Source organism: Glycine soja, chromosome 9 (assembly GCF_004193775.1).
Source record: "Glycine soja cultivar W05 chromosome 9, ASM419377v2, whole genome shotgun sequence".
Classification (NCBI taxonomy): Eukaryota; Viridiplantae; Streptophyta; class Magnoliopsida; order Fabales; family Fabaceae; genus Glycine; species Glycine soja.
In genome coordinates this window covers 3,555,199-3,573,797 of record NC_041010.1, presented here as the reverse complement: position 1 = coordinate 3,573,797, position 18,599 = coordinate 3,555,199, and the positions used below count along the sequence as shown (strand labels likewise).

Sequence of the window (18,599 nt, the reverse complement as noted above, 5' to 3'; positions counted from 1 at the left end):
AAAATTTATCTCTTAACCATCTTTTATCTCTTTGTTTTTTTTACAGCAAAAACCCATATATAATAAAATAGGTACCAAAAGAAATAATAGAAAGTCGCTACAAAGGTCCCATATATTATAATAATGGACACCAACAGAAAACTCCCTCCCTGGTAAGGTTTAATGGTCAAAAGAGGTCATTCTTTTTGGAATTTATCAAATGGAGGTAAATTTTGAATTAATATCCAAATAAGAATAAGCTATACGATTTTTACGACTTTTGGTTATGAAGTTGTAAAAAATTGACGACTTTGTTTTCTTTTTTGATTGAAGTCGTAAAAACTGAATGATTTTAGTTTCTTTTTATATGAAGTCGTAAAATCTTTTACGGCTTCAAAGTCACTACATTTTTTTAATTATTTATTTGAAGTTGTAAAACGTTTAATGGCTCGTGCTAAATTTTTTAAAAAAATAATAATTTTGGATGACTCTAAATTAGTTTTAATTTATAATTTTGTATATCATTTTATTTATTATTTAATATTTTTATATTTTGTATATTGTTTTATTTAATATATTTTTTATATTTTTTATTTTATATTATTTTATTTAATATTTTTTATGTTTTTGTTACTAATGTTAAGAATTATTATTTATTTTGCAAATTAGAAAAATAATGTAAAATAAAAGACTTAAATTTAAATAAAAAATAAATGACTTGAATAAATGTTGAAAAATATTTACAAAGTTTATCAACAATTACTTTCATCTCCTTGTTAGCGAAGATAAATGACCTCAATATTTGAGTTCATATTTTATGTATGATCATTTGAAGCAACCAGACATAACAAGAAGGCCAGTCACTAGTCATATACACAATGAGAAGGACAAACAAATTTCAAATAGGCTTAAGAAATGTTCATGGTATAGAATGAAGGACATAATTATAGTATATTATTTCTAATTTTCAATTTTATGTTTGTGTTTAATTTGTATTTTTCATTTTATATTAATGTTTTATGTTGTTTTTATTTTAACAACTATTTTTATTACTAAATAATTTTCTGTTATTTTTAATTTTTTGTATGAAATTATTAATTTACTTAATAATAAATGTAAAAACTAATTAAAAATATTTAAAAATAATTTAGTATTATTTGATCAATTTTAAGTTAATTTTATTTGTTAATATCAGTAATTTAAAAATAAAAAATAGAACAAATTTGAAGTCATGGCATATAAAAAAACAAAATCAACAATTTTTTTTACTTCAAAACCAAATGTCCTATAAAATCTTGCGATTTATTCCTATTTTGGTATTAATTCAAAATTTGTCTCATTTGATAAATTCAAAAGGAAATTACCCTTTTGGTCATTCGGCCCCAAGTAATTTAACTCGACATAGTCCTTACATAGCATGGAAGGTAATTGGCCACATCCATGATTCCAACAAAACAGTATAACATACTTTATAGGTATATTACAAAACAAAGGGAATCAAGAACTGTGCACGCAAACCAACCAAGTCAAAGATTATGTTCCTATCAAAATCACCCCACCCAACAAATGTTATTTTAATCACAAGCTCTAAGACAATTTCATCTCTAAAACCCCTAAAACAGCTACTAGTTTTTAGCACTGGTACAGTACTTGATTGAGCTGTTGAGACCAAGAATAAAAAGATGATGAGAATACTTTAACTTTTGCCTTAAGCCATAGCCATGATCTCACTGTGATCATATCCGTGACTGGCTCAATTGGGACGTACCTCTTTGAAGACAATGTCATTTCGATACCACCACAAAGACCAAATCACAATTGCCCAAACACCCAGCATATCTGACTCCCACTCAAAAAGACTTCATCTCCAAAGAAGCGATCACTCCCAATTCTCACCCACCCAAGAACCCAACTCAGCAATAAACCCATCTTTTTGAAGAGACAACCCATACAGTCTACACTGAAACTCACTCTTAAAGGTACCTCATTCACCCAAGGATCCTCCCAGAATTTTATGCTCTCGCCTGACCCCAACACTTTCCTAATCCTATCCCAGAACCAACCTCTATGATCCTCACTTTGACACACTTTACTAATATCCTTCCACCAAGATGAAGTTATTGGCTTCCTTATAACGTCCTATACCCCCTCTTCCCCCTTTCCCTAATAACCTTCACCCACAATGCCTCCTCTTCATTAAGAAAACGCCACATCCATTTAGACAACAATGCTTTGTTGAACACCTCCACATCCTTTATACGCAGACCACCTTCCTCCCTATATATGAGAGCACACCTTTTTCCTTTCCTCCGCCTTCGCGCCCCATAAGAAATTCCTCTGTAAGGATATGATTTTGTTAATAATAACTTTCCGATGAGCCTTTAAAAATGAGAGATAGAACAAGGGAATGGATGATAAAACCGACATAATTAGCAAGCATATTCTCCCTCCAAATGAAAAGTATTTATGCTGCCAAGACGATAATTGTCTCTTAAGTTTATCTATAACGAACCTACATTCTTTTCTATGTGCCTGAAACATTCCTCATTTCATACATTTACAGGAAGCCCATAGAATCTTAGCCAAGCAAATCTGCATTCAGTAACGTCTTCCTGACACCAAGGCACAACTGATATGAATAACTTCTCTAACCATGCATCTTCTCCTTCAAAGATGTCCATCATCAGATTGTACTCCTCCTCACCAGAGAGTAATACTCCCTTATAGTTGTGTATCCAGAAGAAAAGCTTCTTGGACATCTACCATAAGTTGCGGTTGGTGTAATCTCTCTCCCCACCATTCACTTGTTCAGCCACTCCAGATGTGATTCTTTGACTTTCATTTCCCTACTTTTCCAGTCCTCGACCCTATATTTAGCCTTTCCACACTCTAGAAGTAGTTCCAACCCTACCCTGTTGAAGGACTTAAGAATAAGGGCATCCCTTGTCTACGATTTGATTGTGCCGCTAGATACTACTTCTCCTCCAAAGTGGAATGTTTGTTTTCCTGTTGAAGTGGCTCATCTTTGCTTAGCGTGGTAGATTCACACGTAGTTTTCTATCGCCTATCAGAATGCTTTCCAGCTTCCCTTCCAAATCCCTCAAAACGTACGGATCCATATCTTAACGTTGTTTTTGTTCTTTTTCTTGCGATAAATAAGTCCCGTACCATGCACCCCCCATTTTCTAAAGATGTTCCACATATTTGATTCCCCATGATCCTCTGAAAAGTTTGAGAAAAAAATATGGAGTTAACCCTTGTTGTCGCTTTAGTCGCGTTGTGTGATACCCTCTATCTCTCTCTCTCTCTCTCTCTCTCTCTCTCTCTCTCTCTCTCTCTCTCTCTCTCTCTCTCTCTCTCTCTCTCTCTCTCTCTCTCTCATATTATGTTTTTTCTTTTATTTATCTCTATTTGTATACTTAATCTTTTGAATCACCTATCGTTTTCTATTTATATTTTTTTTATTTCTATCTCTTAATTAAATTTCAATAGTTTTTTTTAAGAATATCAATAATTAAAAATATATTCAGATAATAATTTTAAATTATTTATTATAAATTTAAATACAATTTATTTATTTAAAATATTCATTATAAATTTTTGTTATAATATAATATATTTTTGAAAATATTAATTTATTGTGAATTTTAATTTTATAAAATAAATACTTATATATTATTTAATCCACACATTAAAGTATTAGTTATAAAATGTCATCTTCGTAAAATGTGGAGAAAAAACAGTAAAAACACATAAATGAGATAACATAGTAGCGTACCATTCATTTCCCGTGATTATCCTTTTTTTCCCTTGAATGTGAGGTCAAAGCTAACCTGTAATTCAAAGGTATAGGCTTGGAAGTGTATATTATGAAGTCTAAATTTAATAGTAGTAAACGGCACGAGACAGTGTGGCGAAAACGATGGTCAGCCCTAAATAGTCAACAGTTGGCGACTCAGCAGTCAACATTGTCTCGGCTAATTTAATAAAGCAAAATTAAGTTAAAAACTTATTTAAAGGAACAGAATATATAATAATAATTAATAATGAGTTTAATGGTGATATCTTAAAATTTTATATCTAATTATAGATTAGTGTATCATATAAGATAATATATTAATTTTTAGAATAAATATCTTTAAAATTATATTAATAATAATTTTTTATTAAATGACACTGTAAAATAATTTTATATTATCAATGTGACTCTATTAAAATCATTGATAATACATATCTTAGAAATATAACATGTTAACCCTTACTCTAGTGTCTTCTTTTAATTTGAATAGTTTTACAAGTGAATTCAACCTTTAGATATTACTTTAATCATCTTTTTGGAAAAATAAATAGGCTTAAATATAATTTTAATCTCTTTTATTTTGTTAAAATCACAATTTTTCTCTTTCTTTTCATAATAGAGATACTTAGTCTCTCAATTTCAGAAAATCCATGATTTTCATCTTATTATCAATTTTACTTACATTTATTTCTTTTATTTTAATTAATTAAATAATTTTTTATAGTACCTTAAGTGAATAGATTGGGTTTATCAATTTATGATTGGTTAAATTAATTTGCGGGTCTCCATACTTTAGTCAAAATTTTAATTAGGTCCATGAACTTTTTTTCCAATTGGATCCCTTATCTAATTGTCATTATGAAAAATTATCCATGAACACTCAATTAGATGTCCAGACAATGAATGAATTGGGGCTTCTGGATTGTGTTGTATCCAACTAAGTCAATTATGAGATATTTTTATAAAAGTTTAACCTGTGCAAGTCAACTCAATTCAAGTATTCTTTCACAATTGTTTGGCTTTGCAATTGTTCAATCTTTGCAGAAAACTCTCACAAGTATTGAGTTGTGCTTACCATACACTTTAGAAGCATCAAAGTTCATTATATGCACCTCTACTTAGGTGTATGCAATTATTTTTTAACAACAACAATTAGATTTAGGCATCTAATTCGAAAAAAAATAAAAGTTCAAGGACTGATAACTGTGAAATTTAGGTTTAATTGATAGTTAAATTTGACTAAGAATGATTAGAATTCCTCTATTTTACTGTTGTTCTTAATGGAAGAATAAGGATTTTAATGTCATTTTAATTCTTGACCAGCAAGATTCAAAAGAAGAAAAATTACAAGTGTTTTGTAGGAAAATTAATGCAAAAACTTGAAGAAAAAACATTGAAAAAAAGTTGAAGATCAAGACAACTCGCTTAGCGCACAAGACAGGCCTAGAACGCCAACTCGCTCAGTGGCCAGCACAAGCTTAGCGCAAATAAGGCCTACGAAGAAGTCCAAAGGCGCGCTTTGCGCAAATCCCTCACTAATCCCGGAAGGGTGGGCTTAGCGCGATACTCGCTAATCCCAAATGTCGTCGCGCTAAGCACGTAATCACCATCATACTCATTAAGCCCAGAAGGGTGGGCTTAGCGCAAGGTCACGTGAATTTTAACCTATCTTAAGCCTATAAAAGGAGTAGGAAGCAAAGGAAAAAGACACAACAAGACTCAGAGCTCTCTATTGAATACACTCAAAGCTTGAGCATCTCTAATAGGAAAAACCCTCCTTCTATAGTCATTCTCATCTTCTCTTCCTTTATTCATCTCTCTTCTTCTTTCATCTTTATCAACCCCCTAAAATGTAAAGCCTCTCATGACAATGAGAGGCTAAACCTCTAGTGTTGGGAACCTAGTAGGCCAATTTTTGTAACGTAACTCTTCCCTGCTATCTATTTAATGCAATTTTAGTTTTTATTGTTCTTTTTTATGCTATCTTGTTATTGATTGTGGTCTGATCACCCATATTCATGCATCTGTTTAGGAGGTAATACATTGAAAAATGATTAGTTTCTAAAGAAATGGGAAAGACATCTAAATGAAATAATGTCTAGGAATAGAGTAATGTTTGTTTAGCCTATTTCATGCATCTTTATTCTTAATGCAATTTACTATTTTATCTTTGCAAAGGAATTTGGGAGGAAAAATAGATAGATTAGGTTTTTCATGCAGGGAACCAAAGATAAAGTATCAAAGTAGATGCGGATAAAAACTTGGAATAACACCTGATAGAGAAAAATTATTAGCATTGCATCATAAGTAGTTTTGGTATGTTAGGCCCCAACACATTTGCATTCTAAATTCATCATTCACATTCAAATTATTGTTTATTTTTCTTGTCTTCTTATTTTTTCACTTACAATTCCTTATCTCTTCTATTACTTGAAAATTGAATTTATACCAATCTAAGTAGAAACAAAATTTATGTGGACTCGACACTCGGATTTCTCTTTTATTTTACTACTTGTGACACTTGTCAATGAGTTAACATGAACTCAATTAAAAAATAAAAATCTAATTAAAAAATTAGTAAAAGTATAGAAACTTATAAAATATTTAAACCTTTATGATTTAATTGGACTAAAACAAAATAATTAAAACGTTAAGTAAAATTGATGATTGAATCAAAATTACTTATTTTTTAAAATAAAAGACCAAATATCTTTATGTTAAAATGAAGAAAAAATTATAAATTAAACAAAGGAACAAAATAAAGATACAAGCAAATCCAAGCTTTGGATACTATCTTAGATACTTGTGCAAGGCGCATAAAGGCTCTCTTGGATCATAAAGAAAAAGTAAAATATCTTATAAAGCCTAATGTTGATTAAGAAATTTCAACACTTATTTGAGAAATTTTATAAAATGAATTTATCAAGTAAGGAGTAAAAATATCGATTGGATTCAGTACTAAAGGTCATGTGTATTAAAAAATGCGAGTATGTGAAAAAAAATGTACATATCATGATCATCTTACTTTTTTCTTAAGATAACTCGTGATCATCTCACTTTAAAGTATAAAAACTTATACACGAGAAATATTTTTTTTTTTAAAATGTAAAGATTTATTAAAACTGATTTACGCACAAGATGTGCCTAAGCCCAAGTCCTCAGCTGATACAAAGGAAAATAATCCTCTCACCCACAACCACAACACACGATAATATCCCCCCAACTAAATAAAGTGCAGAACAACAATTTCAATCATATTACTCCAGTTTTTTTTTTATGTGTACACAGGAACGTAGCCAATATTTTTATATAAGGGAGGCCAATATTAAAAAATCATCACTTAAAAAAATATTTAAAATTTTACATGCATGACATTTATAAGAAATTTAATATATAACTAATATTTTCTTATGAATAAAAATAAATATATAATTATGTTAAACATAAAAGTGATACTACTTAACAATGTAATTAACACCTAAGCGTTCAAAGACCGATAGTAAAAGGAGAAGAAAGTAGAAAATTTTCATTTAAATTAAGTGAAAAGAAAATTTCATTATTGTCAAAGCATATTATTTGAAATATTTCAAAAATAAATACTTGAGTCACACATAAAAAATTCTTAGAAAATACTTGATTAAATTAATTACATATCATAAATGCTTAGATAAATTAACCAAGTATAAATGTATAGTTAACAAAAAAATAACGTACATTTGGGATGCAATGACAAAGCCAATAATTATAACTACATGTTTAGACAATAAAAAAAATCATAGGAATAAAAATGCAAGGTGAAAAATGTTACAAGTATAATAAAAGAAACTCATAGCACAAAATAGGAAGAGTTAGCAACAATAATGAAAAAACTTGTGATTTTCTAAAAGCCAGGAGAATATATGAGAAACTAAATAAAATTATCAAATAAAGAAAAGTAAAAAATGAAGAAAACTTATTTTCACTTTAAATAAAATATGTTAATAAAAATATTAAATATTAAAAAGAACTAAATGAATTAAGAAGAGAGAGAAAAATAATTTTATATATATATATATATATATATATATATATATATATATATATATATGATATTACAAAGGTTTAAAAACTTGGGTGGCCATGGCCCCTATAGCCCCCTCCATCCGCCTGTGTGTACACCCATCAATAATAACATCACATTTTAAGATATTCTTATTATTAACTAAAATTTAACAAAAGTCATAAACTTAAAAATGATTTTAATTTATATTATTAAATGATTGTATATAAAAAAATGTCATACATGTGTGAGAATAAAAATGTTAGTTATCAGTTTGTGTAATTTATAATTTACTTTAATAGTTATAAAATCAAAACTGATATAATTTAATCTAATATGTGAATACCCTACTTCCAACTTGAGAAATATAAAAAAAAAAAAATCTCTTTTTTATGATTTGGGTCTTACGTCTCTTCACCTAAGATGATATATAAAATTAAACTGTTGAAATTTTATCAAAAAAAAAAAACTATTTGATACAAGTTGATTGATAACTAAAGTATTAGCTGCTGAGAGATCACGTGCTAGTACTATATTTATTAATTACTAATAAAAAATTAACAAGCCTCCGAAAGCTTGTTATACAACCAACCAACCAACCAATTGGTTAAATTTTTTTTATCTAAACAACCCTGGTACGTACCAAAACATCTACTAATTAATTAAACTAATAAAACTATAGTAGAGGAGCCTACACCTAACATGCAAATCTACGAGGTATCAATAATATTACTACTTGGCTTCCGATTTCAATGCACATGCTATGGCCGGATATTAATTTGGCTTTTTCCTCCGATATCGACCCTTCCTTCTTTCTTCCCTCCTCCTTCCATGTTCATTAATAGGATCAAGCATATCATATATGCCACTTTTTTCAAAATAATAACCCACTTTCCCCTCCAATATTCGCAGCCTTTACATCTCCAAACGTTGCCGTTTCGGTCCCACACGCCCCATTCCCAAGCAAATTGCTTCGGGTCCCTCTCCAACGTTAGATGGGGTCCCCATCTTAACGGACACAAATCTTGGCGCTATAATGGTAAATGCCACTAACGTAACAATTACTAACAAACCCATATCAGTGCTATAAGATTTGTGTTCGATTTACGTGTAAAAAAAGATCTATTCAGGAAAAAAAATCGTGTAGAAAATTATCTTGAACTAGCCGTAATCACAGATCATAATACCAAAAATAATAAGTACTAACTAACAACACTTGCCGTGAATGTGATCCTCATTTTCAGGACCCAAATTCAAGAAATACTCACAATTAAGATATTCACAACAATAACAACTTTGGTCAAAAGCTAGCACGAGAGGCAAGTTCAGTTGCATGATATCAAAAAAAAAAAGTGAGCAACAAGCACCAAAAGGAGGATCCAGCCTTTTCCTCCAGAGGATCAAATCAAACAAAGTAACAAACTCCTTCTCTTAGGTTAAAAGAAAATAATAATATAAAAATAAACCCACCCAAAAATATAATAAATCTAAATCATGTAACCAACCAAGCTACTCCACTCCAATCAGCCACCAATATTTTTTTCTTGTTGCACACAATATGAGACATGAATTTGAAAGTGGTGATACCCTAATAAGTGATTGGTTTGATTTTTTCTTCTTTTTTTTTTCTTTTTTTTTTCAAGTGACCAAGTATATGGGCATGGCCGAGGTAGACATCCTCTGCTGGAGTTGTTGTTGTTGCTCCATGTTGAGTTCTCTAAGACTCAAGTAAGGTGTGTCCACGTCATCCTTCGCCGGCGGCGTTACGGTTCCGGCGAGTGGCCCGGAGGAGGGGCGGCTGGTGGAGCGGTAGGGGGTGGCGGAGCCGCTTCGGGCCTCGGTCCAGTAGACCGGGCCCGAAATTGAGGCCCGGAAGGCCCGGGCCCGGGCCTGGTGGATGTCGTGGTCGTCGTTGTTGTGGTGGTGGTGGGCCCAGCGCCACTTGAAGAAGAGGAGGGCGCTTCTCCACCAGCGCTTCTTCCTGGGCCTGTGGGCCTTGCTACGTGAGTCGTCCTTGGAAATGGGCTTCTGGAGCTTGAAGTGGATGGAGTCTATGGATCTCGCTGTCTCGCGCTTGTGCTTCATGGCTTCTTCCAACACCTGCTTTGGAGAAATTAAGAATCATATCATATCATACAGCTAAATAAATAAATAGTAACATTATGGTCCGTGAGAGAGACCTGGAAATAGTTGATTTGAGGGTCAAATCCATAGTCGCTGAAGTGTTGGGGGTCTGGGATGGGGAAAACTGGGGACTTGTTGGACATTGTGTGGAAATGGGTATGCTAAAAATCTCAACTTTCGTACTTGGTTGTGGTCACAAACGCGTGATAAGAAGAAAAAAAAATGGAGAATGGAGAAAAGAAAGAGAAAGAGAGAGAGAGAGGGAAGGCTAAAAAAGTGTGTTTTCTTTTCTTGGCCTTGGGGGCGTGAGGGAGTTGGTAAACACTAGTAAATGCGCTTTCAAAGTTCACACCTTTTGGTATCTTCCATTTATTAGCTTGGTTACGGAAAATGCAGGCAAAAGGCAAACTAGTAATTGCTGCAATTCCAAGTACCCATGGGAAAATGAGAAAAATATATAATCAGATAGGACAAACCAACGAGAATAGTGCAATTGTGAAACTATTTCTTTCTGTGGATACCTACCCTCCTAGCTATCTTGTTACTTTTGGAACGCGTATTGACGTTTGCGAATAAATAATATAATATAAATATTTAAGACATGTTAATTAAGATATTAATTAAAGAAGTAAAAGAAATAATAAATTTATTCAAAAACACAAAATTATATTTGTTATGATTTTTTTATGTTCTCATTTTTATAATAAATATTTTTTAATTAATTAGTAAAATTTTATGTTTAATACCTACCTACCTCATATAAAACTAAGCGTCCATTGGTAGAATAGAAAGAAATTAAATTAAATTAAATTGAAATGAAAATTGTGAATTAAAGTAGATGATAAAATTGTAAATGTTATCGTATTTTATTGTTCATTTTATTCTTTTATAATTATATTTATATGCAAACGAACAAATTTGAATATTGATTGAAAAAATAAATAAACTAAAGTTACATCTCAATAAATAACTAACTAAAGAAGAAGAAAAATGTTATTTTTTCTTTTCTGTTAACAATGGCCTCAATGAGGATAGAATCTTAAATATCATGCATTTATGCGAGACTCCTATTACTAGAGGCATGTTTGTATTGTGGTTTGAAATTGTGATATAGTGAATTTTAATGTTCTTTCACTACATAAGTAACAAGGGGTACTTTGAAAATGTGGATTGGAGTTGTTTGAAGTTGAAGGGGAGGGGTATCTTTAGTTCCTGGTATTTTTCAAATAGGAGGTCTTTTTGTTTATATATCCTTCCTTAGGGAAAATTCCAATAAATGGAGTGGAGTTTTTCTCGAAGTTAAACGGATAAAATTTCTCTCTAACTAAAAAAGTCAAATATTAAAGAGAAATTGTACTTAGTCTAAATAATAATTCAAACATGCACTAGGTCGTTTTTAGTGGCATAAGAAAAGTATGAATTTAATTTTACACATTATTCTCATCGAGTTTTAGATGAGTAATCTCCCTTCCTTTTCTATCTTGTCTCATTGTAATCTTCGATCTATTTGTTCAATGTGTGATGAGATATTTACAAAGGAATCCCGACCATCAAGTCGGTTAAACCTAAGATATTTAAGTATTTCTTTATGAAGTTAGTAAACCATACATTTCCTTATTTCTAGTAGGTCTATATATGTGTCTGACCTTGGGGGAGTTATCTCACTATGGAGTTATGTTGATCAATTGCTCCTATAAACATCATGTTGTGATTGTGGAGACCATGTCAAACCACGTTTGAGTGCCTCTGTGGTCTGACTATATGCCAACTTTATGACATGTACAATACATATACTAAAGAAATGTGTTTTAAAATTGAAAAAAGATGTGCAATTATATAACAATAACAACATAAATACATATAGTAGTTATGTCATTTTAAAAAATCAAGGACATAAATTAATTATATAAAAATAAGTCTTTATAAAGTTAATTTAATTTAAAAACTATATACTAATTTTTATTATTTATTATAAAAAGTAATAGAATAGAAAATTATTTTATTTAATAATTGGAATGATAACCTGATATAAAAAAAATAGATTAGACACTCATAGTGTAAAATAATTTTACATTATCATACAATCATAAAGGATCGTACATTGTATTATCATTTAATCACATGTTATGGGACGTGTATTTTACGAAATCTTTGAGATTCTTGGGATGATGGAGATGAGAATGTACATTCTCACATTTGTTTGGAGGTAATAAAAAAATTGGATATCTTTTATTCCTAGGAAAGTGAGATGTCCATGCTTAAGTTAAATTTGTATTGAAGTGATTCTGATGAAAAGATGGTGAAATTATGGATTCCTATATGGTGGGAATCATGTTAATCATATAAAATTTTTATTATATCCTCAATATCAATACATATTATCTCATTATTTAGAACTCTTATTTTAGATTGTTTTGTTTTAATATGAATTTAACTTTGTATCTTTCTCTGTAATTCTTTTGGGTTTGTTTCCTAGCCTATTAAAGTTTTGTTATATATATCTTTTTGTGTTGTTTGTTCTTTATAAGAGACTGTAGAAGCGAATAACACAAAAATGAGGGTTGAGTTGTATTTTTAGAAATTAAAAATTTTTCTTAAGACTGAAAAACATGTGTTATCATCTGATGTATGTATCAGATAATAAGAAAAACAAAATGAAATATAAGATCTAAAAATAAATTCAAAACTCTTTGTTAGTTAAAAAATAAGAAAGCCCATAAATAATTTATATTGGTTTGTCTCAATCTCAAGACTAAGTCCAATTTTTGGCAACCATCAAGTTTTCACTAACTTATCAAAGTTAAAAATATTGTTCACTATCACTTATGGCTCTTACACTTGCAAGTTCTACCCTAAGTTTGACTTAAATTCAATATTCTTTGTCCTACCAAGCCATTGTTGGCTCTAAATAAATCAACTAGATTTGTTGGAATATTGCACACGAACTAAAAAAGTATAATCGTCTTATAAACGGATATATCACTCAACACTTTTAATATTTTCTCTTAAGGCATACAAGTTATTTTGAGAGCTTTGTATTTTTATAAGAATTTACATAAAGCTTTACAAGAAAGAATGAAATAATGATTTGCGTAAATGATTCGTATCTTATTTCTTCAAAGCTTCTTCTATATATAGCCTTCATCTCAAAGTATCTATTGTCTCTCAACGATTGGATTCTTCACTATATTCTTCGCCTGAGGTCCTACATCCGTTGAAGCATTTATTGTTTGTATTAAATGCATGTCCCTTATTCATTTAAATTCCATATTGATAGGTTCCTATGCTTCAACAGAGAAATCACTTCTCTTATTATAACAGTTATGCAATAACAAAGTGCACTTTTTGATGAAGATCAACATCTTCCAAACCATGAACTTCATTTATTCTTCATATGACTTTGACAAATCCTAAGATAATGTTTTATGCATCAAAGAATCTTAGACATAAAGCATTAAATGAAGATCTTAAATGTACTACTTAAATGCTATATTAGATCGTCTTATAAGTGCGTCATCTGACAACTTTAGATGCATAAAGACAGATCATGATTTAATAGCATATCATACACAACTTTTATCATTTGTATTTATTTATATCTAATCAAAATAATTAGAAGTCTTGATTCTTCTTTAAGACATAAATATCTTTTGACTTAAGAAAGACTGAATGAGATATGTTGATGTTATGTTTCTTTAATAATAAGATATGGTTCAGGAATTTATTGAAAAAATTTGTAAGATTCTTGATTGTTATTTGCAAACTTTAATGTTTAACCTCGTGTTTTGTTGTGTAGGTGCATGTAATAAGTTCTTTAATATATAAAAGGATATTTTAGTAATATAACATATATTCGTTAGAAAAAATAATGTGAATCAAACACATTTTTTAAATATTTCTAAGAATATAAAAAATATTTTTGACCAATTTCAATAGTTAAACAAACATATTTTTCTTAAAATATTCAAGAATATCTCATTCCCATTTAATATTCTTAGGAATAATAATCTTATAAGATTTTGTAAAACAAACGCTTCCTACTATTATGTATGATAAGTTTATTTACTTTAATAATAACCACTTTAAAAGTTATGTCAACGGTTATTTCTAATTAGTTGATACTATAAAAGTTTTTACACTAATAACCATTAAACTCTTTAAGAAGTTATTATCTTTAGTTTTCAAGGAAAAACATTAAGGGGAGTGTATTTAATTAGGATTTCAAAGGATTTTAAAATATTTTTTTCCTGTAAAAAAGATTTTGAGATATTCAATCAAGATTGTTAAAATTTTTAAGGAATTTAATAAAATTTGTTGGTATTCAATTAAGATTGTCTACAACATAAAAAAATGTCTTATGGTATTCAAAAGTATACAAAATTCAATAGATTCTTTTTTAGGATGAATTTTAATAGATTTCATGAGATTTTTTAGTATAAAATACACATCAAACAATCTCACCAAAATTATTAAAATTTCATGAGACTTTCTTTTTTTTTTCCTTCCAATTGCCATTTTTTTTCTTTTCTCGTCATACAAAATCTCGTCTTTTTATTGAAGACAATAAACATTCATAATTTTTATTACTCTTTCGACCAATAGATAACATGTATTGGAAAGTTGATATAAGAAATCTTCTCAATTCATTGAATTCGTAATTGGGACATCTTGATGACGTACCTTATCTTATCCATATAAATGGACATGAATATATATATATATATATATATATATATATATATATATATATATATATATATATATATATATATATATATATATAAACATGAGAAATATATAGTTTTAATAAACATGAAAAATTGGATTCATGTATAGGTGAATAAATATATAAGTGGGGTTTGAAATAATTGTTGAGCATATTTTTTGTTTGGTGAGATTGTTATTGTGAAAGTTATTATAAATATTCATGCTACATGTAGACATTGCGGTGTATAATTTTTATAAAATTAAGATGGTTGATGATTGAAGAGGAATGAGTCTATTATGTTCGTAAATATGTTGAAGAAGATTGATTTGTTATATAATAAGTTTAAAATTTTTTGTATAAGATGAATTTTATTTAAAATTTTATGTGAAAAAAATTCATAAATCTTTATTAATAATTTTAAAATATTTTTTAAAATTTATGAATTTTCAAAATTCATAATATTTTTTCAAATCTTTTGAATTCATATATTATAAATTCATTAAAAATTCGAATTATAAAATCATAATCCTAAAAATCTTTAAAAAAAATTAAAGTCCAAAGTCTTCTAAAATTTAGAAAAAAAAAATTAGACAAAAATAATCTTTTAAAATCTTAATCCAATTCACCCCTAATATTATTTTCTAAAAAATTATTTAAAAATTCTAGTATGTAATTATTATTATTATTAATTAGAAAAAAAAAACTTTATCTTTAAGAAACAAAATATCAAGTCCATAATATCAATGTCACTAGTCGTTGTACCAAAAAAAAAAGTCGAAAATAAGTTAGCGTTTTAATTCTTGAATAATTAACGCATTTCCATCGCACTTCCTTGTCGGCTATAAGCTTTTCAAAAGTTCATAATATATTTCGTGATCGTTTCTTTAAAGTTAAGAAAAAATAATTAGAATATAATTAATTTTAAAATATTTTATATAATTGAATATACATTTAAATTAATCTTGAGTATAAATTTTAATTTAAAAATATATAGGATGTAAGAAATTAATTATTAATATAAAACAAACAAACCTTTTTTCTGGTGGAAGATTGGAAAAAACTCCAAAAGTATTTATTAAAAATCGCTTGAAAATACAATAAAAATTACATCAGTCAAAATGACATTTAAAATAAAATGAGGAATTGAACAATCTTAAAAGTTATATTAATTGTCTATCTAAGGATAAACGAAAAATTTATAATATCATCCTCAACTTGATTCCCTTGAAGAGTATGATTCCGCAACAAAGTACCACCCTTCATGGAATACTCTTAACAAACAAACCTTTGATTCAACATTACAAGGATTTATCAATAATTAACAATAAATTTAACTTAAATTTTGAATTTTTTTTATAATCATGCAACTTCCTACATTGATCATAGGGATAAATATATTAAACATTTCCAAAATTTTAATACAAAGTTATTAGTTACTTGCATCTTTTTCTAGTCATTCTTGTTTGATATGTCTTTTTCTTATCATTCATGTTAAAACAAATGCATTATTTTATAATAAAAAATTATTAATTTTTATAATAATTATTTTACAAATTAAATGTAAAATAATTATTAATTAGTTAATAGTGTAAAAAAATACTAACTATACATCAAAATTAAAAAAAAAAGTCACTTGTAATTCATATATGATCCAAAGAGATGAAGCTTGTGGGGATACCTTAAAAATTCATTAGACCAAGCAAAAATCTTATTTAGGGTGATAAAAAAAATAGAAGCAAAATTTAAAATAATCTTACAGGATTTATTTATTTAAAACAGAAGAGAAATTTAAAGGGCTATGCACTAATCATGGGTCCAAACTCCAAACACCTATAAATTAGGTTGAACATTTGTTTTCTACCCTCTCACTATTGAATCATGCAACTTCCATTATTTTTTGGTATGTTCATCCCAAAATGTAAATTTGGTGCAGGATTCAAAGAAGGAAGTGGAGGATTCAAATGCTATTAGGTGCTTAAAATTGTTTCATCAACACAGCCGTTTTGGATTGAATGATTATTGTTAAATACACCTATAAGTTTCAAACGTATTTGGACCCATGATTAATTGGGCCAATTGCCGATCCATTTAGTTGTTGAATGAGGTAGATTGTTAAAACTTAAAATTATTAGAACCTCATAAATAAGAGCTTTAAAATCAAAATAGAAGGTTTTTTTTTGTAATTTTTAATTTTTTTAATATATTGTTGTAATTAAGAATTCAAAACCTTTTTTTATAATAAGAATTCAAAACTTATAATATATTGTTGAATGATTTATTTAAATATAATTCTATAATATCAAATTATATTAAAAAGTATAGTATATAATAAGTAATCCAAAACATATTTAATAAATATATTTTTGTAATTAAGAATTCAAAAACTTAAACACAAATTAAAATGTTGATGAATTATTGTCTTAACATGGGAGCGCTCCCACAATGTAAATTGATCGCATATATAAAGCGCATCCAGAGGTCTCAATTCGTTTGTTGGTGCCATTTTTTATTTTTTTTTTACTTTAATAGAAAAAGCAAAAAGAGATAATTGTGCTGTGTGTTCCTTTGCAATAAAGTAAACGCCGTATAGACAAAGAAAATACGAGAGTTAACGTTTACGCGGGACTACTTGGATTGGATTGGGTTAAGAAAGCATGTTGACCAATGCCTTCACTACACAAGTTGACCCATGCCTAGTACAAGTTTCGCACACGCTATCATTTATAGATAGTACTCATAAGTCATAATAGTAATACACTGTTAAAAAAACAATTTATAGATAATAACCAAAGTATTACTAACATATCCATATAATGTAAATCATTTTATATAAGGAAAATATTAATAAGTGCCTTAAACACCTGATTAAGAAATTTAAAGTCGAATGTTTTTATTCTAAAGTTTGATAATGTACTCTTTCATAATTTATAATATAACTTCTTTAACAAAAAAAATTCTATCTTTTGATTCTTTAATCAGTATTTGGATGCTGAATAACAAGAGTTCTTGCTATATATACTCTAAGCCCATTGTATTAATTAAAATTTATTAAAACGTATAAAATTAAAAGAAAAACTAGTTAAATTAAGAATAAGAATTACAAAAGTTTATGATTTTTAATAAAATTTAATCAATAATAAATAGTGTATAGCATTCTCTAGAGTTTTTTACTCAAATAATAAAAAAAATAATTATTTATCTTAATAATACATCCAACAAAATTATTTACATGAACGATATACTTTATTATTCAAGACGAGAAATTGGTCCCACGCGGTGATGTTATACGTTACAAATCAAGATTTGATAACATGTGTAATGAGGAGATTGAACCGTTTATTTTTGTTTTATTTATTCAAACATCAATTACATTGTTTTATAAATCATTAATGCAAACTATTTTTTTAGTTCCATTGGTCATGCTCCAATTTGGATATGAAGTGCTTGTGTAACTTTAATTTGTTTCCCAATGGTAGTTTGACAACAAACTAATAGGGTCATGCTCCAATTTGGACTTTGCCAAGACATACCAAATCCACCGCATAATCTCGAAAAATTCCATCAAACTAACATGAGAGGACACAGTGACACTAATTTAGGAGAAGAGTATGAACAATAGATTGTAATTTGGAAGAAAAACGTAAATATGTGTTAATCGACTAACCTATTCAAGGATATTTTGAACATATGAGTCATTACATGAACTGATATCGAGCAAATTCAAAAGTTTGCATAACACGGCCTGCAACTTATCCAAATGTTGCTACCACATCTCGCTCGGCTCCAGAGAAGGAATCTGAACAACGTGCTCCACCACAAAAGTCCACCAATTATTATCAGCATGCATGATGAAGGACTACAAACACCTCCTCAATCATATGAATTCACACCACAACATCATCATCAAGATTATGGGTACAATTTGTAGTTCTTCAACGCTAACGGAGAAG

The 18,599-nt window shown here is 28.7% G+C and overlaps 1 protein-coding gene across 1 annotated transcript; it reads right to left on the bottom strand.

Moving 5' to 3' along the window:
• Positions 1–9,039: 9,039 nt before the first annotated feature.
• LOC114425745 lies at positions 9,040–10,367 on the bottom strand. The gene is made up of 2 exons (XM_028392699.1): positions 9,998–10,367; positions 9,040–9,917 (listed from the first exon to the last, which is right to left on the bottom strand). Exons 1-2 carry the CDS (start codon positions 10,082–10,084, stop codon positions 9,456–9,458), a joined length of 549 nt encoding a protein of 182 aa, XP_028248500.1. The 5' UTR covers positions 10,085–10,367; the 3' UTR covers positions 9,040–9,455.
• Between the last annotated feature and the right edge of the window lie 8,232 nt (positions 10,368–18,599).